Source organism: Phoxinus phoxinus (assembly GCF_949152265.1).
Source record: "Phoxinus phoxinus genome assembly, chromosome: 10".
In the NCBI taxonomy this organism is placed as follows: Eukaryota; Metazoa; Chordata; class Actinopteri; order Cypriniformes; family Leuciscidae; genus Phoxinus; species Phoxinus phoxinus.
The window spans coordinates 20,844,734-20,869,549 of record NC_136885.1 but is presented as its reverse complement, the minus strand read 5'-3'; the positions used below and the strand labels follow the sequence as shown (position 1 = coordinate 20,869,549).

At 38.4% G+C, this 24,816-nt stretch overlaps 1 protein-coding gene across 7 annotated transcripts in view; it reads left to right on the top strand.

The window, feature by feature from the left end:
- The window catches only part of arhgef1 (Rho guanine nucleotide exchange factor (GEF) 1), a 47,713-nt gene that overhangs the window by 6,751 nt on the left and 16,146 nt on the right, over nt 1-24,816 (top strand). For 3 of the 7 annotated variants that reach the window (XM_079626784.1, XM_079626781.1, XM_079626780.1), the window contains exons 2-13: nt 4,908-4,972; nt 8,343-8,429; nt 9,916-10,029; nt 10,767-10,865; nt 13,699-13,741; nt 13,864-13,969; nt 14,148-14,288; nt 19,115-19,144; nt 21,163-21,280; nt 21,397-21,451; nt 21,763-21,795; nt 23,292-23,468. In XM_079626784.1, coding sequence (XP_079482910.1) covers nt 4,946-4,972; nt 8,343-8,429; nt 9,916-10,029; nt 10,767-10,865; nt 13,699-13,741; nt 13,864-13,969; nt 14,148-14,288; nt 19,115-19,144; nt 21,163-21,280; nt 21,397-21,451; nt 21,763-21,795; nt 23,292-23,468 — 1,030 coding nt within the window. In that variant the 5' untranslated portion in view covers nt 4,908-4,945. Of the gene's footprint in view, nt 1-4,907; nt 4,973-8,342; nt 8,430-9,915; nt 10,030-10,766; nt 10,866-13,698; nt 13,742-13,863; nt 13,970-14,147; nt 14,289-18,646; nt 19,037-19,114; nt 19,145-21,162; nt 21,281-21,396; nt 21,452-21,762; nt 21,796-23,291; nt 23,469-24,816 lie in introns of those variants that run through there. The other 4 variants (XM_079626785.1, XM_079626783.1, XM_079626782.1 and 1 more) reach the window with 3 other exon arrangements.

Below are 24,816 nucleotides of genomic sequence, written 5' to 3'. Positions count from 1 at the left end.
TGTTTGCTGTGACAACTTTGCTGCATGCTGGTTTGTTATAGTGGTGTCGTCGATTGCTGATGTTCCTGCCCCTAAATTTCACGTACAAGGGGTTGATTGCTTTACATGTTGTTCATTGTCCAGCATTGAAAATACAAAAAGTAGATATTTTTTCTCTATATTTCGATTTTGTTTTCATTCATATTGTAGTGCACAATTACATTTTCTGTTTGTTTTATAATTTTTTTTGCAAAACATTTTTTTCCCACTAATAGTCTTTGTGATAGTTTTAGTTAACGATAAAAACCTAAATTGGAACTAGGTACGATTCAAAAGCCGAAATGAATAGTTAAAATCGGTGGAATTATTCATTACCGTAGCTGTGTTGTATGTTTGATGCAAGGGCATATGCCAGAAAATTATGTGGTGTTCCAGGATCCTCCTTCAGATGTTTGGCGGTGAGACGTGATGCAGGCGGGAATCGCTGAAGAGAAACGAGTTGCAGTCAGGTTGAGTCAGATCGCCCAGGGTGGAGTGATGAACTGACAGAATGATGGATGCGGTGACAGGACTGTGGAGGGGAAAGCGAGTGAGGCTGGCGGAGGGCAGGAAAATGATTTGATGTGGTGATGCCAGTGTTCAGATCTGGGAGTTGAGCTACGGAGTGATCACCTGTCTCCATTGAGTCTACTTGTTTTGACTCGAATTCTAACATTTTCCTTTTGTTACTGGCACATTTTCAAGAGGTACAGATAAAGCCATCTCTCAGACTTGACTCAAAATGGAGGTTAAAGTTGGATGATCTACCAGCTAAAATGACTTTATAGTTGTTTCTGGGAGTGTTTTCGGCTTGTAGTCTAAATGTGGTTGGCTCCGTAAAGAGGGTGGGTTGATTCTTGGCTGCAGATCACAGTGCTGGAGCTTCCTGGCATTCCTTGCCCCTCCAGCACTCCCCAGCCTGTTGGACACAAACGCTACATGTAAAGTTCCTGAATAACTGTTCTCCAATCAGAGATGTTCAATGTGAGAACATACATGGACACGTGTATGAAACACAGATGCATACTCAGACGTTAACTCACTCTCTTACACACTAACTCGCTGAATCCCGGTCGGCGTGCCTGTGGTGAGCAGGTCTGTTGGGCAGCCGGACAGGCCAGGTTTGTGTGCAGTCAAAGGACTCTGTGTTTGAAGCGGGCTGATTACTCCCTGGACTCGCAGCCCACATTTGGAAACAGTTAGAGGGAGACTGCAAGCTGCCACGGCTTCTACCAATCAATGCGGCGGTGCGGCACTGGTTCACTCGCCCAGCATTTAATTTTGCACCCATTGGACAATAGTGTCCCGCTTAGCCCCCAAACACTATCCTTACAAGCTTGTAATTCTCGTTCTGATTGTGACCTCTTAAAAGTATCATATGATGATAACTTTGGCAGATGTTTGCAAAAGGGTCAAGAGTGTCTGTGATAATGAAAAAAGAGTTTTATACCAATTTTTAAGAATATTTTAAATAGTTTTTTAATATTTTAAAATATTCTTGAAAATGGTATAAAACAAATCTAAACTGTTAATCTAAAAAGTTAAAATGATCTAATATTTTAAGAGACTTATTGACCTTTACACAAAGTCATGAGGGTCTGCTCAATGATGGCCATGTCCTAAATAGAAATCTAAAATCCCTCGCGATCTTCCTCCAAGTCCACAGTTTCGTGACGTTATCGGGTAGAAGTTTGCTGCGGAGCTTCCGGGCTTGTCAAAAGTGCGCATTGAGGGCGCATATTGGCTAGGGTGGGATAGGCATTTTTGGCAATTTTTCATTTTGTGTACTGTTTAAAAAGTACAAAATGGAGGACCAACGAGAACAGGAAGCTGGAAAGCGGTGGATCTAAAGGAGGGAAGCAATCGGAAAATTCACAAGCTTGCCAACCTCACGCAACAGACTGAAAATGTGTTTTGCCTTCCGTCACAAGGGAATTTTTTTTTTGCCAGGGATCAGTGTTTCTGATTCTTTTTCAGGTGCTTTTAATATTGTGGATGCCTCAAATATTACAGATGGCTTAAAAAAACGCAGCGGTAATAGATAATACTTGCAATTTGTCCTTTATTTGGCCAGGCGACTGTACGAAACATCCAGGAATTGGCATATTAAGAAATGTTGTGAAATGGGTCTTGATTATCTTTAAGTGTGTTCAGAACGCATGCCTCCGGGATATTCCAGGCAACGTTTACGTCAATTAGCAATGATGGGAAGTTTAGGCTATAGAAATAAAGCAGGAGGAGATAAAAGCAGGGTGAATAACAAGCTTTTCCCCTCCTTTTTTCAGAATGAATGGTTTCAAGCATTCCTAATGTCCTATTACTATACTTGATGCTAGAGAGTTGAAGGAAGATCTAGAAAGTTTATGCGTGTAAAGAATGCTGAAAAAATTGTTTCATGGTTTCCATAAAAAAATATTAAGCAGCACAACCATCAACATTGATAATATGTTAAGAAATGTTTATTGAGCACCAAATCATCATATTAGATTAGATGCACCATAGATTAGATCATGCGACAAGAAAGTAAGGGTGGAGAGTGTGTGATGTCTATTAGAGGTTAACACCTCATAGTCACACAGTCCTAAACATTGTAACACTGTTTATTCCCTCCCCCCTCGCTCTCTCTCTCTCTCTCTCTCTCTCTCTCTCTCTCTCTCTCTGCTCTTCATGCTCACATGGTCAGTGAGGCCGCATGCCTGTACGCCACCCTTCCTCTGCTCTTATTGGAACGACTGAGAGAAGCTCAGAGATCTCTAATCTCCTGCAGTTTTGAAATACCACACAGTCCAGAGAGAAAGAGTGCAGTCATTACATACTTTTGAGGAGATAGCGAGCGCTAGACCTCATTAACCCCACCTGTAACACCCCACTGGCTCCACGCTCTCATTCTCAGTTAAATTGGGAGGACACACACTGTCTCTGACCAGTGACCACCATGCAGATCTTTCTCTCTTCCTTGAAGAAAGTATGTGTTTAACGCTCGCTGATTGATCTTGACAGCTGTTGAGATGATTTATTAACAGCTGTGGGTGTATTTTAATGTCTTTTAGGTTGTCATTTATCAAAATCACATTTTAGCATGTTATCCGAATCATTTACAGTCCTGTCTCAGTAAAGCTTGTGAATGTGATGTCTAGAACAGTTAAGACTTTTCTAGTTTTTCTACCCACTTTCTACCATCTGTCAGTTGTTCCTCTTTCCTCTCTTATCCTCCATCATTGTTCTCACTTGACTTGTTTTTGGTTGCAGATGTTTTTTCCGCTCTGTTTCCACGTGTATGCATGAATGACTTCATCTATTGTTGTTTTTCTTGCTTTTTTTTTTCTTTAGTCTTCTGATATTGCGATGTTTTCTCTTTGTGACAGCGACGAAGGCAGTGTCACGAAAAGAGAGAGAAAGCATCTTCACTAGCCTCACTTTATACGCTTTCCATGAATTGGATACAAAATAGAGCCTTTTAGTTTTTATTTGAGTCTAAATAGTTTCCTTATTTATTTAATTTTTTTTCCAATACTTTTTTTTTTAGCAATAAACACTTTGCGTCAAAATGAAACGAACAGAAATTCTAAATTAGCTTTTAAAAAATATTTGTAGTTTTTTGCTACAATAATTTGAATGTCAGTTGAATAGATCAAAAATGGTTTTGTTTTTGTATTATGTATTTTGTATTATTTTAATTGTTAGATAGGTCAAGATAGTTGAGAAGGTCAAGACCCCTGATGCGGGACAGACCAAAATCGGCTGGGGTTCACAGACGTTTGATGTATTGCGCACTAGCTCCTTTTCATGCTAGATTAATTTCAAATGTGATAATAGTTCATCTAACATTTTGAATAGTTCTCACTATAAATGAAAACATTGGTGTCCCATCATTGTTTTAAAGCATTATGGGCACAACTAAGTATACCCTATTTGTGGAAAGTGCCATAAATCTTTTCACTTTTCTCCTTTGTGTCATACACTTGTCTATGTGTTTGTCCCTCCTTGTCTTTTTCCTTTGTTTTATGCTCTCTGTTACTCCGAACATGACTTTTGCAGACAGGTTGACAAAAAATGTCTCTGATCGTTTCCTGAGGAAATTACACCCACTTCCTCCCTCTCTCTCTCTCTCTCTCTCTCTCTCTTTCTCTCTCTCTCTCTCTGTCTCTTTCTCTCTTGTCTCTTTATGCTTGCCTGCACTGTAGACGCAGCGCTTTGGAAAGCTTTGAAGATCTCAGAGACTTGGCTGATTAAAGCAGCTGATAAAACCCAAACACAAACACCGCTCCATTAGCAGTTATTTTAGGCTTTTGCTATCACACTGCTTCAGTGCAGAGGACAAGGCCATTGTCCCAACAGCTGCATATGGTAGTCTGGTATGCAAAGACATCCCCCTGTTATCTGCTTTTTTTTGTCTAAAAAGTTGGTGCACTTTCATTGCGAAACTCAATGCAGTACAGTAGCCTAATGCCGGTATTGATGCTCATTGAGATTAGATCATAAGAAGCCTTTGTTTTATATTGGAGAATGAGTAGACAAACCCATTGGCAGGACACTTGAGCAGCGAAAAATTATTTTTAAAATCTCTCCTGCAGTAAAGATCTTGTGCCTATGATAAGGCGGATGATAAGGAAAGCATAGATCTTTTGACCACTGAGAAATGAAGTCACTGTTTTTCATTCAAAAACCTGCTCATTGATAGATCATATCTGGCTCTAGTTCTTCCACATCGGCCTATCTGTTATTGATGTATTGGCTGATCCTGATGCTGTTGTTCTCCACTCTGTATACTTGTATCAGATGGCCCAACCTGCTTTGCACTTGGCAGTATGTTTGTATGTGCTCCACTTTGTGTTGTATTGTTGACACAGGATGCCGTTCTAGCCTTTCATGATGTCTTGTCTTTGCAGGACCTCGGATTACCAGTGTTGGTTCAAACTACGACAGCATGGATTATGAAGACGCCCAAAATGGGGTTTGTTTCCATTCGTTCTTGATGTTTTTATAAGTGGCCTGCATCTGATTTGATAACAGAGATGGCATAATCCGTTTCCACCAAAACAATGGACTATGCATCTCAGGATTGAGTACCGTACACAGATTATTGAATCCATTTGTACATGAAAAGAATATTATTGAAGGGGTAGTGAAAGTTTTATTTGTGTTATTATTAGATCTAACTTGCATCAGATTATGGACAATGAATACACTCAAAAAGAAAGGCATACACTGTCTGACATTACAGCTGCCGAGACGCAAATGTTTCTGGATGCTTAATAAAATCAGGAATGTGCTGTAGAAGGTGGGGCGGCACAGCTGACTCTTCTCTGAGTGTCTTGTGCAATGAGTTATACTCCTCCATATTCTCACCAGCCTGAAGGGGGTCTGACCTTTCTGGGGGGGTTTGGCAGAGTCCCTCTCTGTAGGGAATCTTACTAGTGTTGTCAAAAGTACCGACTTCGGTATCAAGTCGTTTTTGAAAGCGCTCGGTGAAGATTGATGTATATTTGCAACATGTTTTTGAATCGCAGACATATCCGATAAGCGTGTGAGCACAATGGGCAATCAGAGGTGTTTACGATTCTGCTCAACAGCGCTCAAAGCGTCAATTAAAAAAAAAATGTCAGTACCTACTTGGTACCGAAGTCGGTACTTTTTGACAATACTACTACTACTACTAATAATAATTCATTACATTTATATAGCGCTTTTCTTGGCACTCAGTGCTTTACATAACTCCTCAACCACCACCACTGTGCAGCATCCACTTGGATGATGCGACGGCAGCCATATTGCGCCAGAACGCCCACCACACACCAGCTAACTGTACGTTCAGACCCCGCGGGCGGCGAGAGCGGCAACATTCGCTCTCGCCGCCCTGCCATCGACGCCGTGACATTCGGGAATTCTCTGACGTAGATTTTAGAATGCGTGATTTTTTTAAAACTTTATTTAAAGGAGCCGCAAAGCAAATAAGAACGGAACATAAATCAGTATCCTATTTTGTGTATACTGGCTACACGTAGGGTATAAGTTAACCTATTAAAATCTTTTAAATGTGAAAGTAACAAAACACCAACCATTTCAGACACCTTTTTCCATTCGTCGTTCTTTTAATTTATGTCCCTGTATGTAAACAGGGACACGTCGTACAATAACGGGAAACCCGCAACAGAAATAATTAACTTTTCCTCCATTTTGCTTAGGAACTAATGTGGTCGGAACCAAAGTTTACAGGATTGTGTTCTCTGGTATCCTCTCAGGCGGAGGACTTCTACATTACGATTGGTTGCCGCTGGTTGCCGCCGAACCGCGTCATAGCTTATTACCATAAAGTTGACTTGATTTCAACTCTTCTCGCCGCTCTCGCCGTCCAAGACGCGCCGCCCTCGCCGGAGCTCGCCGCCGGCTCTAATTGAAAATGAATGGCTTCCGGCCAATTTGACGCTCTCGCCGCCGGCGGTGTGAACGCACAGTTACTGGTGGAGAGGAAACAGAGTGATGAAGCCAATTAGTATATATGAGGATGATTAGGAGGCCATGATGGACAGAGGCCACTGGGCAAATTTGGCCAGGATGCCGGGGTTACACCCCTACTCTTTCGAAAGACATACTGGGATTTTTTTTGTGACCACAGAGAGTCAGGACCTCGGTTTAACGTCTCATCCGAAGGACTGAAATGACTAATGGCGCTTTTCCACTGCATGGTTCGGTACGGCACGCTTTGACGCTTTTCCACTGCATGGTACGGTACGGCACGCTTTGACGCTTTTCCACTGCATGGTACGGTACGGCTTGGCTCGCTTTAAATGGTACCACCTCTGTTGAGGTTCCAAGCGCACCGTACCGATACTAAAATGTGACGTGAAAACACTGCAGATCACTGATTGGTCAGACAGAATCGTCACTACCAGCGTCATTGTCTTTGCGTGACACGAGACACCAAACCCGCTAGATTTAAATAGCCATTAACAGCCACCGCTGTTGCACCTGTTTTTAAACTAACTACTACTTGCTTGAAGAAAAAAAAACATCCAAAAAATAAATGGCTGGATCGTGGTCAGTGGACGAAGTGCAGACGTTCCTCTCGTTGGTTGCCGAGGAGCGGATAAACTATAACGATCAGTCCATAATCCCACCCACTTTGAAGCGGTGCTAACTGCAGTGGAAACGCAAACCGATTTGTTCATAAACAGATTAATTCAGGAATGAAAAAAACACTACTGGGTGTTGCTCTGACTTGAGCAAATGTTGATCCTGCATTTGGTTTGTTTGTTTTGTTTCCCCTCTCTCTCTCTATGCTTCAAGGGGAAGTCCACCCAAAAATTTACATTGTCATCATTATTGTTCCAAACCAGTATAACTTTCTTCTGATACAGGTTATGCAGGTTTGGAACGGCATATGGGTGAGTAAATGATGACAGAATGTTCATTTTTGGGGGAAACTATCCCTTTAAATGTTTAGTAATTGGCAACGCATGCACATTTGATCTGCGATTAAAATTTTTACACTAAAAAAACATTTGCTCTGTTTGTGCTTGCAGTATCACAATTGCTTTTTTGTTTCTACTGAAGTAAACACTGTTAGTCTGTTGAATTGCTGGAGTTTGACTTGTACAGGGATTTTCAGCCTCTTTCCACTGAGTTATTATTGCATAACATCGACAGAGGAAATTTGTTCTTAGCAACTCTCACAGTAGAACACTGTTACATTTACAGCCATTGGCCACATGCATTGGTCCGGTATATGGAATATTCCTCCGATTCAATTTAGTTTCTTATCAACAGGTGGACATAGAAATATGATCACAGTTTAGCCTCTTGTTACTTTTGTGAAAGAATGAGCTTTATTTAGATGGTAGTGTATGAATATTAATTTACTCTTCTCTATGTTTAAATGTTCTCATTGGCTCCCTGAGCTCCGGTTCACAGCATGAATCTTTTAATTTAGCCTGAAGTCAGAATATTTGTGGCAGCTACTGTTTTCAATTATTCTCTATTAATCAGAAATCATCTCATAATGGCAGTATAATGTTACACGCAGTATGTAACATTTGTTGAGGGCTTTGTTTTTAGTCATTTTTATAATGTGGAGGGAACTGTTCTTTACTAGTATTGTGTAGATGGCCACAATACATTCTTTTACTTCCTTACCAACACTTAATCTTCTTTTTTAAAAGTGTTCTATATGTAAATCAGGCCATACATTTATTTTTGAATCTTGTAATTTAAAGATTATTTCTAAAAAATAAATCCTACAAACGTTAACAACCCTTAGGATTTTTTTTGTGCTGTTTTTTTTTTAAAGATTATTTCTGTTAAATCTCATCTTTCTTTCTCCACAGCGCGGGCCGTCAGGTGCTCAGAGTTCGAATCCAGCCATGAATATAATTGGAGCAGAGGATGAAGACTTTGAGAATGATGAGCAACCCGTGAGTGAAACATTAGCTCAGAACTAGTAGTTCATTTAGTATGTTTGAGGTAAAAAAATATTTGGAATATGCATTCAATTGATCAAAAATGACCCTGAAAATTTGTCATAACCGTGATAAAATACATTTTAAAATATATTAAAATAGAAAACAGTCATTTTAAATTGTAATGATATTTCACAGTTTTACTGATTTGACTGTATTTTGAAAGAAAAAAACGCAGCCTTTGTGAGCATAAGACTTTTCAAAAACATTTAAGGCGAGACACGGCAGGCAAAAACATCGGGGGTTTTTTCACGGTCAATTTTGAGATTTTGGGCTATTTGTCTTCAATAACATGTCTTCTTTCAGACTTGTGCTGAAAAAAAGTCCAAAATACACATTTAGGTCTTTATTTTACTACACTTTGTCTATTTGCGTCTGTAGATTTCTCTGAAATTCAACAAAAGTTGGCGTTCTAAATCAACGCGCTGCTCCGCAATCTCTGTGTTCTTCCTTTAATCACGCACACGTCTGTAAAAAAGCTCTCTCTCTTCTGTACAATGCTGTCGGATCCAAATATGGTCATTTCCTTTTAATCAGTAACCAATCGGGAAAGTAAAATGGGCATTTAACCCTAAAAGCGAAATCTCATTGGTTGATGTCAATTTCTGACAACCTGATTCGTTCAGATGCATCACGTGACGCGCTCTGACATTCAGATGTGTGTTTTTGACTGTTTTTCTGCTCAGTTGAAGGCCATAAATGCTGTGTTTATACGTTTTGATGCGATTTAGGTGGTTTGTATTGTTGTTGCTAATGATTTGATAAGATATTGTGTCAGTAAATAGTTGTTTCCACTAAAAAAGTATGATTTTTTACATTACAATTTCTCAAAATGACTTTTCTCTCATACTCCAAGTCCGAAATCTCCTCTTCAGTAGCACCTATACACACCAAACTTTCCAGTCTTGTACCTAGTTATATTATGAAGACAATTACAGAGGGATTTGTAAATATATTATTCCTAGCCTGATTTATATAACATTTTATTCCAAAAAACATGGCGAAAATACATTTTTTAAGGCTATTGACAGTATATTCTGATTTACAGGATAACAAAAGTAGATATCCATAAATCCCTCTGTATTTTTTTTCCCATCTAATATGTGAACACAATGAAAAAATAATTTTGAACCTGGCTTTATCCAATTCTGAGATTTCGTTTTTTAAAATATAGGCAAATTAGCGGATATTTTATTAGATCATGCCTAATTTGCATATTTAAACATTAAATTACAGAAAACTTGTAATACATTTTTTTCTCATCTTAATGTAGGTAATCAACTGGGAAAGTTTCATGGTGATATCTGCTAGTTAAAAATATTACCCTATTCACCTGTAGTGTCTCGCCTTAAAATCTTACCAAGCTGTAGTGTATATTTATTTATACATGTTTGTTTTTAATAATAAAAAATGATATGCGTGTAATCGCTTTTCTTCTCAGGTGGTGGATGATCAGTGCAGTCACTTTAACAGTATTGAGCTGTTGAAGTCCAGGCCCACCCACCTGCTGGTCTTCGTTCATCATGTCATGTTACAGTTTGACTGTGCTCCTGTGGTAAGAAATTACAGAATGTGTGGCAGTTTATTTTTGTCAGTTCGCATGCATGTGCTTACTTTAGTATGTGAGCCTGCTCTGTGTGTTTCTTACACTATCTCTTGTTCAGCTATGAATGATGTGTGTGTTTAGGGGGTGAGGGTGTCATTTATGTATTAGTATTCAGATAAAGCCCTTTTCATGTGATTTTAAAGCATGAGTATTTCTTCCTTTGTTTGGCATGCAGCCAATGTGATCTACCCCAGGTACCGTCTCCCAAATTCAAATCCTTCATCTTTTCATTTAACCTCAAACCTCTTCAGATAGGATACATCTCACAGATGCTAATGTTCAGATGAGTAATCTAAATTAGTTGATTAGTTAATTAGCAGGAGTAAGGTGGACATCTTACCCTATATTGTTTTTTATAAAGGCCCATTATAGGGCCTTTTGTGGCCCTATAATGTATTATTGAGTTAGACCAGTTATGTTTGGTTTCAAATCCAGCAGGTACTATGTTGTGTTCATTAATTTTAGATTGGCCCATTTGTCCCTGTCATTCCTCCTGATACTCTTTTCTCACTGCTCTAAAAAACTCAACTGCCTCTCCTCCATCCAGTCAATAAAGTCCACGTATAGGTTAACACAGCACACATCACTGTCCCTCTTTTTTTTGGTGTCTACATCTGTCAGTTTTGTTATTCTTGTTTTTCTTTAATCTCCTACCTTCATTCTCTCTCTCTTTTCCCCTGTTCTAGCTATGCTACCTTCATGCTGACCTCTTCAAGAACTTCAGTACCAAAGACACAAAGAAGCACTTTGGGGAATTCTTCAACACTTTCCTTGAAAAAGGAGCGGTATGTGAACCAAAAGAGTTCTAGACATTCAGCTGTCAAGATTATTTATCTCTTTACAAGTTTTCCTCTTTGTTCTGTCACAATTTTCAGTCTGCCCTCGTTTTATTGTCTATTGTTTTTGTTAGACCCCCTAAAGGAAACCTGGGGAATATTTTTGAAGGGGTATTTTATTTATCACATGATCTGCTGTTCGTCAATCTTATCTTTGAGATTGTTGTCTGTCAAAGTGGAGAAATAGTTTTTGTTCATTGTTTTCTGTAATAGGCAGATTAACATAAACTTATACATGGAACATAAAAATAAAAAAAATACAGAGAAATGCAGAATGGTAGGTCACATGTCCGTGTCATTCCTTGACATTTTATTTATCATTTTTATTTTGTAAGGACATTACCTTTTAATTATTATAAGGTCAGAAAACAGCATGATTCATACAAGTGGGGAGAACAAGTATTTGATACACTGCAGATTTTGCAGGTTTACAAAGCATGTAGAAGTCTGTCATTTTTATCATAGGTTCTCTTCAACTGTGAGTGACGGAATCTAAAACCAAAATCCAGAAAATCACATTGTATGATTTTTAAGTAATTAATTTACATTTTATTGCATGACATAAGTATTTGATACATCAGAAAAGCAGAACTTAATATTTGGTACAGAAACCTTTGTTTGCAATTACAGAGATCATACGTTTCCTGTAGTTCTTGACCAGGTTTGCACACACTGCTACAGGGATTTTGGCCCACTCCATACAGACCTTCTCCAGATCCTTCAGGTTTCGGGGCTGTCGCTGGGCAATACGGACTTTCAGCTCCCTCCAAAGATTTTCTATTGGGTTCAGGTCTGGAGACTAGGCCACTCCAGGACCTTGAGATGCTTCTTACTGAGCCACTCTTTAGTTGCCCTGGCTGTGTGTTTCGGGTCGTTGTCATGCTGGAAGACCCAGCCACGACCCATCTTCAATGCTCTTACTGAGGGAAGGAGGTTGTTGGCCAAGATCTCATGATACATGAGATCTCATTCATCCATCCTCCCCTCAATACGGTGCAGTCGTCCGGTCCCCTTTACAGAAAAGCAATTCCAAAGAATGATGTTTCCACCTCCATGCTTCACGGTTGGGATGGTGTTCTTGGGGTTGTACTTATCCTTCCTCTTCCTCCAAACACAGCGAGTGGAGTTTAGACCAAAAAGTTATATTTTTGTCTCATCAGACCACATGACCTTCTCCCATTCCTCCTCTGGATCATCCAGATGGTCATTGGCAAACTTCAGACGGGCCTGGACATGCACTGGCTTGAGCATGGGGACCTTGTGTGCGCTGCAGGATTTTAATCCATGACGGCGTAGTGTGTTACTAATGGTTTTCTTTGAGACTGTGGTCCCAGCTCTCTTCAGGTCATTGACAAGGTCCTGCCGTGTAGTTCTGGGCTGATCCCTCACCTTCCTCATGATCATTGATGCTCCAGGAGGTGAGATCTTGCATTGTGCCCCAGACCGAGGGAGATTGACCGTCATCTTGAACTTCTTTCATTTTTTAATAATTGTGCAGGTGCAGAATTATTGCAGATTAATTCTGCAGAATAGCAGGTGCTATTGCCTTGTGCAGGTCTACAATTTTATCCCTGATGTCCTTACACAGCTCTCTGGTCTTGGCCATTGTGGAGAGTTTGTTTGATTGAGTATGTGGACAGGTGTCTTTTATACAGGTAACGAGTTCAAACAGGTGCAGTTAATACAATTAATGAGTGGAGAACAGGAGGGCTTCTTAAAGAAAAACTAACAGGAATTCTTATGGTTGGTAGGTGATCAAATACTTATGTCATGCAATAAAATGCTAATTAATTATTTAAAAATCATACAATGTGATTTTCTGGATTTTTGTCGCTCACAGTTGAAGTGTACCTATGATAAAAAAATGACAGACCTCTACATGCTTTGTAAGTAGGAAAACCTGCAAATTTGGCAGTGTATCAAATACTGGTTCTCCCCACTGTAGTTATAAAATTATTCACAAAAAGCTTTTTAAAAGGATTTTAGGCTATTCAATTTGTATCATCATACGACTTGTATTGCATTAAAGTGACTGAAATCTTGGTCTAACATGAAATCTTGGTCTAACATGGCAGTAAGCATTTAGAGTGTTTTATTTATTTTTTCAAGTGGGTTTTATTTGCAGTAAAATAAATACATTTCTGGACTGGAGTGCTTCTTAATTTCATCATTGGTATGAGTGAATTTGTATGGTTCTTTATGACTATATTTTGAATACATTTAATGTAATCATTAGAGATAGACAGTATGTTACCCAGTTCTTTCTTTTAATTTTTTATTATACTGGTCATTTCCCTGCTCATCTGTTTCTCCCCCAATCCGTCTTTGTTTAGACTTCATTTTTTGTCTTTGTCCTTTCCACCCCGTCTGTCTGCATATCCCTTCTGTCCAATGTAACCTTATTTTAGACATGTTCTCTTTTTCTGTATCATCTTAGTGTTTGTCCTACCCTAACTTCCTGTTTGGGTCATGGGAATGACCTCCCCTGATGAATTACTTTTTTTTTTTTTTTTCTTCTTCTTTTTTTTCATGTTTCATTTTTAAGTTGTCTCTTTTTTTTCTATTCGATATATACAATCTCTGCACAATTCTTTGAGTTGACATGAAGTCTGTTGACGTGGAATCTGGTTATTTATATTGTTGTGACCTCTGGTGGTGCTGTGCTGAATTACAGTCTACACTGAAGGACAAAAACATCAACTTTAAGTTTAACAAATCTTTACAGTTGGATTTTGATTGGAAATAACATATTTTCTCTCTTTTCATTCCTTCTGTCTTCCAGATTCTCAAAGTATCATTGCCAAATAACTTAGCATCTGAACTGGGTAAGGCTTTCACCAGTAAAAATTAAAGTTCTTCTCTCACTGCACTTAACATTGATATTGTTTTATTGCTGCGGTTTCATTAAATGTATTCGCCCCTCTGTCACTCCGCTGTGTTCCTTCAGATCGCTTGCGTCCAGAAATTTGCAGCGAAGACCAACAAAGACGTTATGTAAATGAAGTGAAGTTCACTCAGGGTCTAGAGATACATCGGCAGCTGGAAGACTTTAGGTGAGTCCGTGACCAGTGAGTGAATTTCAAAATAGTGAACCTGGAGTACTTTGCATTCATGATGCACAGTATATTTACCTATAAGATAAAAAGCAACAAAAAAAATCAGGCTTTGATAACAATTGTTCATCTATCCCTGGTGCTTCAGTAGCATACTTGTCTTTGTTTCACTCATTAGACAGAAGAGGATGATGGGAATGACTCCCAATGAGCATGAACTAAGTGACGTGGAATCCCATCGTCCCACCGACCGCATCCCAATGGAAATGAAGGAGAAGGCTGTAGCTGAATCCTTGTTGGAAAAGATGGTTGATGCCAAGTAAGAGTTTTTAATAATAATAATCTTATTTTATTCAACAGATGGTTTTATAGTTGTGCTTAAATTGTGACCAGTGTAGAATTTGAGCCCTGTGCTCCATAGATTTCAGCGAGATTGTTATACAATGAAACAGAAACTCAGTTTCTTAGTCATTATCTATTCCCTTAATTGTGCCGCCCTACTAGGATTTGTATTTATGCAATCCAGTTTTGGTGGAATTATCCCATATGTTATAGTCAGTTTACAGGGTGTATGTTTTCTTGGTCTTGTCTGAAACACAGACCTTTACTTTTTGCAGCCTTCCGTAGTGCCTATCCTATAATCCAATCCTAATTTCGGACTGTCTGCTGTGTGATTTATTTTTTTATTTTTTGTGTGTGTTGCTCTGCTGAGTCAAACACAGTCTATGCAGTGGGGAAGAGGATCATTTGCCACAAACAGTTCTCATTCTCGTTCGTTTTGGCAGAATACTGCTATTGTCAAATCTGCATTCACAGCGGATCAGAACCCCCGAGTCTCTGTCGATATTCACTCACCGGCTGCTAACTGATGCCTATTGAATGTGTCACACTGCACAGGATCTTCTTGCTGCTGGGCTGTTTGACCCCTTGCAGTGAATTCTATAATAGTCGTATCAGAATTCACTCCACTCACTGTTGTGCTTCAAATGCAGTTCAGTCCGGCTCTAAAATTGTTCTTTTGTTGTGGGTTAGGGCCTTTCTTCTTCGCAGTTAAGTCACCTTTTGAAAATGTAAGGCAAAAAGTTAAAGGGATGCTTGCCTAAAATGAACGTGATTGAAATCAATATGATTTTTTTGTCTTTTGTGGAACACAAAAGGAGATATGTAGCACAATGATCAGGCTGATCTTTTCCAAAAAAGTGCTAAACAATAAGTGTAGTCTATATGATTTGTGCGCTGTATTACTAGTCTTCATAAAGAGTTTCACAGTATATCGGTACCATATTGCTTATCTGCTGATATAACAGATATTTTAAAAGAAATAGGTATTGGTCAAAATTGGGACACTTGCCCCACTTTGTCGGGACAATCTCTTGTTTGTGGATCACAACTTGTAAATATATCCTTATTATTTGTAGTTGCATTTTCTATTAACAGTTCTAATTTTAAGTTTTATGTTGTTGCTACGATGTAAACAAAGGGAAAAGCTTTGCCTCTGCTCGACTGCTTGCCAACATTAGTCTTGATATAGTGTTTTATGAAGCTTTTGTAAGCTCTCGGTTTTGTAAGGCTGTTCACCGCCCCTTAGTAAAATTAACCTTGGTTTTGTGATCGATGACTGTTTGTATTACCATAGTTTTCCGACAAATATCATGATTAAATGGTGTATAACATAATTTGTAAAACGTATAAGAAAAAAAGAAAAAACATACCACTCTGAAACATCCTATGAAATCTGTGCTTGCAAAGTCCGTGAATTAAATCATTTCTGGATGATCCTTTTGTTTGTTAACATTCTTAAGTCTGAATCACGCTTGAATTGGTTTCGAAATTGACACCATCCTTAATATTTACACCTTAGCAGATAAATCTCGCAGTTATGGTAAGGGGCGTGACATTTCCCGAACATGCGCTTACAAGCGGTGCCAATCACAGCACACAGGGCCAGCTAACCAATCATCAAAACCGGAACTAAACGGCGCGTTCGAGACCGGGAAGAGAGCTGCTGTAATAATGTGAAAAATAATGTGTTTTTTTAACAATCAAGCATGAAAGCATACTAGTACACCCCAAAAACTAATTCAAGACTTTGTAAAAGGGCATAATACGACCCCTTTAACACTTTTATTCAGCAATGACACATTTAAATGGATCAAAATTGACCGGTATAATGTTACAAATGATTACTATTTCAAATAAATAAATCTCACAGACCCCAAATTTTCAAATGGTAATCTATGCACAATGTTGTTGTTTTCGTATATGTAGTAAGGGACTACATTGTACACATGGCCCACATGATAAACCTTTCATCAGAGGGACCTGTGTGGTTATTTTACTGTACAGTGTGCAGTGAGTGCCAGATTTTCCCTGCTGGCTTTTATTGTGCAGAAATAATGATCTGAATTCAGATTGGCAGAGTGTGCAGAAGAGGCGAAAGGCTCAGCAGTCTCCTCCTGTCTCACTTCCTGCATGGGGGTCCTCACTACCCGTGGGGTGTAATATATAATTCCTACAAACACACATTCACCCTTTAATGTGAATCTACTGCACTCGTTGACCCTTTGATCACTGCCAATTAAAGCACCCAAGTTTCGTTGCTTAAAGGAACCGTTCACCTTAAAGGAGAACTCCGGTTAATTTTAACATTGAGCTCAATTTTTAGTAAATTTGGAGTGCTGTCAATACAGAGAACAACGACAAAAATCGGTGTTGCCTACACTGTGTTATCCTATTTTTAAAATTTGCACCCTATTGACTTGAATGGGGCAAGTTTTAAACCTGCTTTTATCCTCTTAACATCTTTGATGTGTCATACAAGTGCCCAGCCATGTTGAGTGATTCCTTCAGAGTGAATACGAGTGAATCTGACTGTAGTAGATGTGAAAGATATGAATAAAAATTATGTTATATCAGCCAGCGCACAGACCTGTATTTAGTTCCTGTTTTCGGTCGAAGTCCAAAGTAGTCGATTGTCGAGTTCACGCGCGTGATCATAGTAACTAAACCTATGCGCTTGAACTCGACAATCGACTACTTTGGACTTCCACTGAAAACAGGAACTAAATACAGGTATTTGCGCTGGCTGATATAACATCATTTTTATTCATATCTTTCACATCTACTGCAGTCAGATTCACTCGTGTTCACTCTTAAGGAATCACTCAACATGGCTGGGCACTTGTATGACACATCAAGGATGATAAGACTAAGAACTGGTTAAGTTTAAAACTTGCCCCATTGAAGTCAATAGGGTGCAAATTTTAAAAAGAGGATAACACGGTGTAGGCAACACCGATTTTTGTCGTTGTTCTCTGTATTGACAGCACTCCAAATTTACTAAAAATTGAGCTCAATGTTAAAATTGACCGGAGTTCTCCTTTAAACTGCATCCTTGCTGAATAAACCCCCGAGTCCGACTGACCCAAAACTTTTGAGCGGTAGTGTGTAAGATTTAATTCATAGTTTAGCTTTTTATTGTGTCTTGTAGTTAAAATCATTACACAAACCTCAAGCACACAAAACACTTCTGGCTTCATTTTGTTTCAAGCATGTCTGAATATAAAGACTAGAGTAAGATAATGATTCAGTAACCGCTCAGTTAAGGATTCATCAAATTGAATCAAAAACGAACATTTGTGAATCTTTTTGGATGGCTCATTAAAATAACTTTTAGGAGTCATTTCTCATTTGTTCATGAATCCACACTAGTCGGTCTCTGAGTGCAGATAGACAGAAAGTAGTATTTTCCTGCCATTATATTGCACACATTTTGCAGTCTTTATATCCTAAGGTTCAATTCAGACTCCAATCAACTCTGGTAAAAAAAAAATATATATTTTACTACTCAGTAATTGCGAATCCTGCAATGTGGTATGAATGCTCTGCCTAGGCGCACACCCTTTATTTCTATTAAATATGCACCCTTTTACTTTACATGTAACTGATTCTGCCCCAAAAAAGGAAAAGAAACTGTAGCAAACGGAGAGGAAGTGGTAGAGAGATGATGGTGTCAGAAGTGCCACGCTGGCAGGAAGTCTCTGCGTTCTGGCTCTTTGCCAGAGAGAAATATAGAAAGAGGGATGAGACAGGGGTCAAGTTTGAGACCGGCAGAGGGAGGAAAACACGGCAAGTGACAAAAGCCGGTTTGCTGTGAGACAGAATAGTTAATGTATACCAGATCCACCAGGGTAAAGTGATGTTGTAAAGGCTGCACTGGAAGAAAAAAAATGCATTGGAATGAATGAAATGAATTGTCTCTTACTCATTCAGTGGCACTATTAGAGACATAATGTGTCCTCAGAGACTTCACACTGATTATTTTAATGTCTAGTCTCAATATGGCTATTCAGTCTTCATATTCACTCACACAATCGTCCTCTGTTCTCTCACACGGTCTGCTTCCTCTCGCACAGTTTTTTTTTTTTTATCCCTCATTCAATTCTCCTCCGTCAGTATAATAGTAATGACCTCACTTACAGATGCTCTCATTGGCTGCACTTTTAATCTGAGAGGCGGATCAAGGTTTTTGATTGGCCGGACGCTGGGGATTCCTTATCGCACTCCTCCTTTTGTATTATCATAGGAAAACACGAGGATCTGATTTCCATGTTCTTGCATGCTTGTTGCATCAGACAAAAACACAGTTAAATAGTAAGTTCTGTGGATGGGGCACTTAGGTTGCTTGTGGACATTGCTGGAGGACAGTCTCAGTGCCTTAGGAGAGTGCCATCGTAGTGCTTGCAGTTTGAGAAGATAGCGTAGCTCAGACTTCTAGACATCTAGTTTCGCAAGAGATTGTTTCACTGAACTGTATTTTTGCATAATTGTGTCTAACAAATTAGATTTTTGATGCAGCACTTTTTTTTTAAATTTTTTTTATTTTAGTTTTATTTTTTCATTCGCAAGTGACAGAATATGTTCATTAGTTTGATTTCTACAAACAATACAACAGTTACTGTCATTTTGGATCAGGGAAAGTGTGAACGCTTTAGATTCCACCGTCCTAAAACAGAGTTAAAATCCAGTCGAGAACGAGGAAGAAAAAATGTTTCTTAACTTTAAACGGTGAGTCCTTTTGACCAGCGTTGTGCTGCATTTTTTCCTTTCATATCCCTCTAATTATTTCTGTTTCGCTTTTTGCAGCCCTTCAATTGTTGCCGACAAGGACAAAGGGTGAGTTGTCTTTTCTTCTTTTTTTCTGCAGTAGTCATTTGCATGTTCTTATGTGGTTATTGCATTGACTGGTTTGTAGTTTTATCATTTTCTAACTATAACTATTATATATTCACCTTTCTGTAGTTGTAATCCCTATCCCCAACTGAAAATGGTTTTAAGGGAATGTTTTCATGAAAATATCAGTCATTTCTAACAGTTTAGTTAGTTTGGTTGGTTTGATTTTTTTTAAAAAAATGAAATTGGTGCATTTATTTAATAATAAAAAAACACGGCTGAAGTTAGATGGTGCATAGTGTGTCCGTAAGAGCAGCTGTTGCTGGCTACTTGCAGATACTGCAGTTGTTAATTTAGTCGTGCACAGATGTGTCACTTAATCCATGTGTGCATGAGACAATGGACATGCACATGTGCACAGTCTCCACCTCCAGACTTCTGTCCCTCCCCTTTTCAGCGCTCCTTCCCCTCCCTCTTCTCTTTCTCCCCCTTCACTGGAGATTCTGCTGCTCTTTTAGAGTGAAGGGAAATGGCTTGATGCCAATTGAAGATCCCCCCTGAGGTACTTGGACAATTTCATAGTACGCTACGGGGGTTGCATTGACAAATCACTGATCACATAATTTCAGTTGCACTTCACCAATATATGGCAACAGTCAAGAGGAAAATACTTCTATCTAAATACAGCGGCTTACTGTAACGGTGTGAGTCACTGTTCATTTTGTAGAGTGAATTCTGAATGCCAAATATACACTACCAGTGCTACAAATATATCATATTATACAATATTTTAAATAAATGCTGCTCTTTTGATTGTTCTAGTCATTAAAGAGTCCTGAAAAAAAAGCATTATGGTTTCCACAAAAATATTAAGCAACACAACTGTTTGTGATAAGAATAAAAAAATTTTTTAGCACCAAATCAGCATATTAGATTGTTTTCTGAAGGATCATGTGTGAATCTCAAGACTGGAGAAATGGCTGCTGAAAACTCAGCTTTGCCATCACAGGAAAAAACGTCTGAGAGAGTTTGAGTTTTTTTTTTTAGAAACATTTTGCAAACCAACCTGAAACATAAAGGGTGTTTTCTTTTTTCTTTTCTTTTTTGGTGCAAAATTACATTGTTGAAGTGGTTTTTACAACACATTAAGCTATAAAGCGACTTAATATTTTAGTACTTTCTATAACCATTTCTGGGGCCGGTTGCACCAGCTTACAACTTACCCGCTACTAAATATTTTTCCATTGCATTATTAAACTTAGTTGAAGCGTAACTCTACGTATAAACTAAATATTTAAGGAAGCCTCCGATCAGGAGTAATTGTTGGAATAAAATAGCAGACAGGTTGAACTGCATAAATAAGCTCTTTGTTTTACCTGACAGACTTCAATTCTTTAGAAATATATACGATAATTCTGACATTTACACTCGCTTACATTTTAAGAAAGAGAACATTATGTGAATAGATTACTTTGTTAGCGGCTCATCAACACGAACCCGTCCTACAGCGCGCCACTGTGTGCATCTGTCCCATCGGTCCGTGTTGTGCATCTCAAATAAAATCAGTCATAATCAAAACAATTTATTTCTTATGTTTTATTTTTGTATCAGTACTTATTTATCCTTATTAATTTAGTTTCAAGTACAGTTTCTGAATGTTATTTACTTATAAAAACAATATGGTATTCATGATTAAGTATCGTATTTAATGGAAACACATTTTTACCGTTAGTTGCGTGAAGTTAGAATGAATGATAAACTGAAATTCACAGCATTTAAACACAACTTCTGCTCACGTATTTGAAGTGTGCTATCGGATCATTGAGAGTAAACGTCATATGCGACTACGCATTACTTTATGGAGAGCTTACAACCTTCTAGCTACATTCTGCCTTACTAACAAATGATGCAATGGAATAAAGTACAGAGTTAGTTACATACTAACTAGTCTAGTAAAGCTAGTAGTTACTAAGCCTATAGTGTGGACCTTACATTCCAATTAAACTTTTTTCTTCCTTCAGTAACTCCATCTTTGGAGCAGTGGCCTTCTATATGAAGCACCTTGGCGTCAAGACTAGAGCACTTGACAACAAGAAGACTAAGTCAGGATGGCGCCCCTCTGTCCCTTCTGTGTTGAAGGTTAGATTACGTACTCAATAGTTTATTAATATAATATAAATTCCTATGTTTTTAACTATATCAACTGTATTTGTATCATCTTGTCTAATTGTACTGTTTCTGTTTGTTTTGAACAGCCATGGGGAACCAGCAAACCCGCCAGAAACCCAGTGAAACTGCCTACATTCTCCCGTATGTACTACGCAGAATCCCTTCATTCCCCTTGCTTTGAACACACGCCCTACTTACATCACACTCTCATTGACCAAACCTGTATTATTTCACTGCGCACATCGATTTCCATTCTGCCATTTACACTAATTACCCATTTCATCTCAGACACCTGCTAAGATAATTGAAATCAATATACACAAAAACAAGACACTTCTGTAGTTTATAGTATGAGAAACATTCTGCATATATTCGTTAAAATACCTGCAATATCAAAGATTGATGTCAAATTTAAAGGAACTTGTTTGTGTTGCTATGTTTTCCTCTTGCAGATGATGGTAAGCAAACTAGATTGGACTTTGAAGGTATTATGGTCTGTTCTCTTTGTGTAGATCCTCTATTTTCAGATGGTTCATTCCCTTGCTAATCAAATCTAATGCATGTTTGCATGTTCCACTTCAAACACATGGGTTTGTCTGTAGTTTCCGTTTCTTTATCCATCCATGTAGCAAATCTGATATGGTTTTCTGGTTGAGATGACTTTGTTGTGATCGGAAAAAGTGTTCTTTAAAGTGGCCCTATTATGCTATTTTAAAGGTCCCTAATTTTGTTTAGGAGGTCTTAAACAACAGGCATCGAAGGTAAAAAAAACACTTTATTTTTCTTATAATATATACATTGAATCTTTGGATAAATCGTTTGAGAATCATTGAAAAACGTGGTGATGTGCAGTCTCTCTAAATCCCTCCTTTCCGTTAGCCTACTCTGCTATGATTGGCCGGATGGCACAGTCTGTTGTGATTGGCTTAACAGCGCGTGACTGTAACGAAACGTCTATTACCATAACTGAATTTTAGCTACGTAGGCTTTCTAAAGCTCAGCGATTTTCACTCTGTAAGGACAGTAAAGATGGGGTCGATTTTACCATATCAATCCAAACCTCAGATGATGAAACATCTATGAAAGAACTAGTTCATCAATCATACTTAGTTTGTGATACTGGAATTTGGTCCAAATAAAGTGGGTACTGTCCCATATGTAAATACCATTTAGACCTCAGAGATTTGAGAAGCAATCGTCAAAAGGTTATACTGCTGTTATATCGCTGTGCTAATTTCAACCACTGACTCTTTACATCCTCATCCGTTGGAAGTGCTTACAAAGAGAATTTGCTTTTACAGAGCAGAAAACAGCGTCTTCTCAAAACGTACACACACGATCCAGCTACAGTGTTTTGAGGGCGGGTCAAAGTAGGCGTTGTTTGTGGGCAGCCAATGCTGTCCACAGGCGGGCATTATGTGTCACCGCATTACATATGCAGGTCACGGAAGTGAGACTGGAATTCTGTCGACTCGTTTAGGCGGTTCAGAGTCAATTCTTTCTTTTGGGAGACAATAACTTTATTTATCGTGCACTTTCGACTTTGCAGACCGTTTACATTCAGTCGGCTATATTACACTGACTACATGAAAGGCAATATTCGAAAAAGCATAATAGGGACACTTTAATGCTTGCTTACAAATCTTTTCATGGTCCTACCATTACAATATATTAAGGGTGACGTATTCATCAATAGATTATACTTTGCACTGTTTTCATGTGTGATGTTTGTCCGTGTTTGGTTTCGCCTTATGGTTTCTTTCCTACTCTTTTTGGGCTTGGCGGACCCTGGAAACCGCTTTTCCCAATGAATGACTAACACTGTTAGATCAAACTCCAGATTGCCCTCTTCCCCTTAATCTAGTTGTCATGTTTTCTTGTTAGAACCACACAATGATCATGCCCATGTTTAAGAATATGTTTATAATCGCACATGATTAATGTGCTGCTCTCATTTCCCTCTCACTTTCTCTTGGTCTAGTAAAGCCAATCAAACCAGTTGTCCCACCTCATCGACCGTCCATAAGTGATGGCAATACCACTCCAGGGCGAAAGGCTGGTGTGGCAGGGTCAGGTAGCACCCATGGTTCGGAGAGCAGTGAAGAGTTGACCACCAGCATCAGTGTGACTCCCAGCCCCGACTCTCAAAGTGACACGGGTGAGGATCAGAAAATGTCTCATGAATGTTTTTGATTTAAGCACATTGGACATCTGGGAAATCAACAAACATGGTATGTTTGAGTCATCTGGCAATATAAAGGTATATGAAAACAATTCATACAAATCTAGGCTGCCAGCATAGTTATTCAGAGATGCACAGGTATTAAAAGTGTGGCTGATACATGCAAGCTGTTAAAGGTAGGCTAGGCAATTGAAAGTTAGTTTTGAAAGCATGAGATCCCACCTTCCCTTCAGAGCGTCTCCAAAGCCACGTCTCCTTCAAAACACATGAACGCACACAACAGATTCAGAGCGTCACGACAGACGGTGTTAAATAACCTCATGTCTCAAAGCTCATAAACTTACAATAATCAACTTAAACAACTTACAGATCTCTTACTTGTACCACTTGACTGCTGCAGATAATTTCAGTGTTGATAGTGTTGACATAGACTCACATAAGTCAGAGGACATGAACAGCTCTGAGTAGAATGTCACAGGTTTCTATGTTGTAATAACGCTTACTACATTGCGTGAACGCAGCATAAGCTCGTTGTTTTGGTTCAGGAGGAACTGTAAAAGTCGGCTACTGTTCGTTTGTGGTATTCAGTGTCTGTGCATACTACTCTGCGTAGCCTTACGGAACGTGCTGATGACGTGTGATGTCTGCGCGAACAGGGTGTTCGGAGGTATGGAAATACATATGTTGACAGGCAGGTAGGACATTGTCCAATCATTTGGTCCGAATGCAATAATACAATCTCCACAGAAGATATATGTACATGTTTTTTAGGGCTGTCAAAAGATTAATCGTGATTAATCGCATCCAAAATAAAAGTTTGTGTTTACATAATATATGTGTGTGTACTGTGTATAATTATTTATATATATATAAACGCACACACAATCATGTATATATTTAAGAAAATTTGGTTATATTTATATATAATATAAATTATATAAATGTATATACAGTATATAAATGCTAATATTTCTTAAATATATACATGAATGTGTGTGTATTTATACATAATAGTTATACACAGTACACACACATATATTATGCAAACACAAACTTTTATTTTGGATGCGATTAATCTTTTGACAGCCCTAGTTTTAATATTTAGACCACTTCTATTATTGATTGCTATCATGATGTGAAGAGAGTTTCAACCAGTATAACAAAAAGTGTTTATAAAACAAATTGCCTACCCTACCTTTAATTATTTTCATATTCTATACTATTTTGTCTAAAAAAATAAAAAAAACACAAACTAAAAAACATTTTAAATGCTACATTCATATTTATAAGCATCATAATTTACAGTATAAAAAAATGTGTTTTT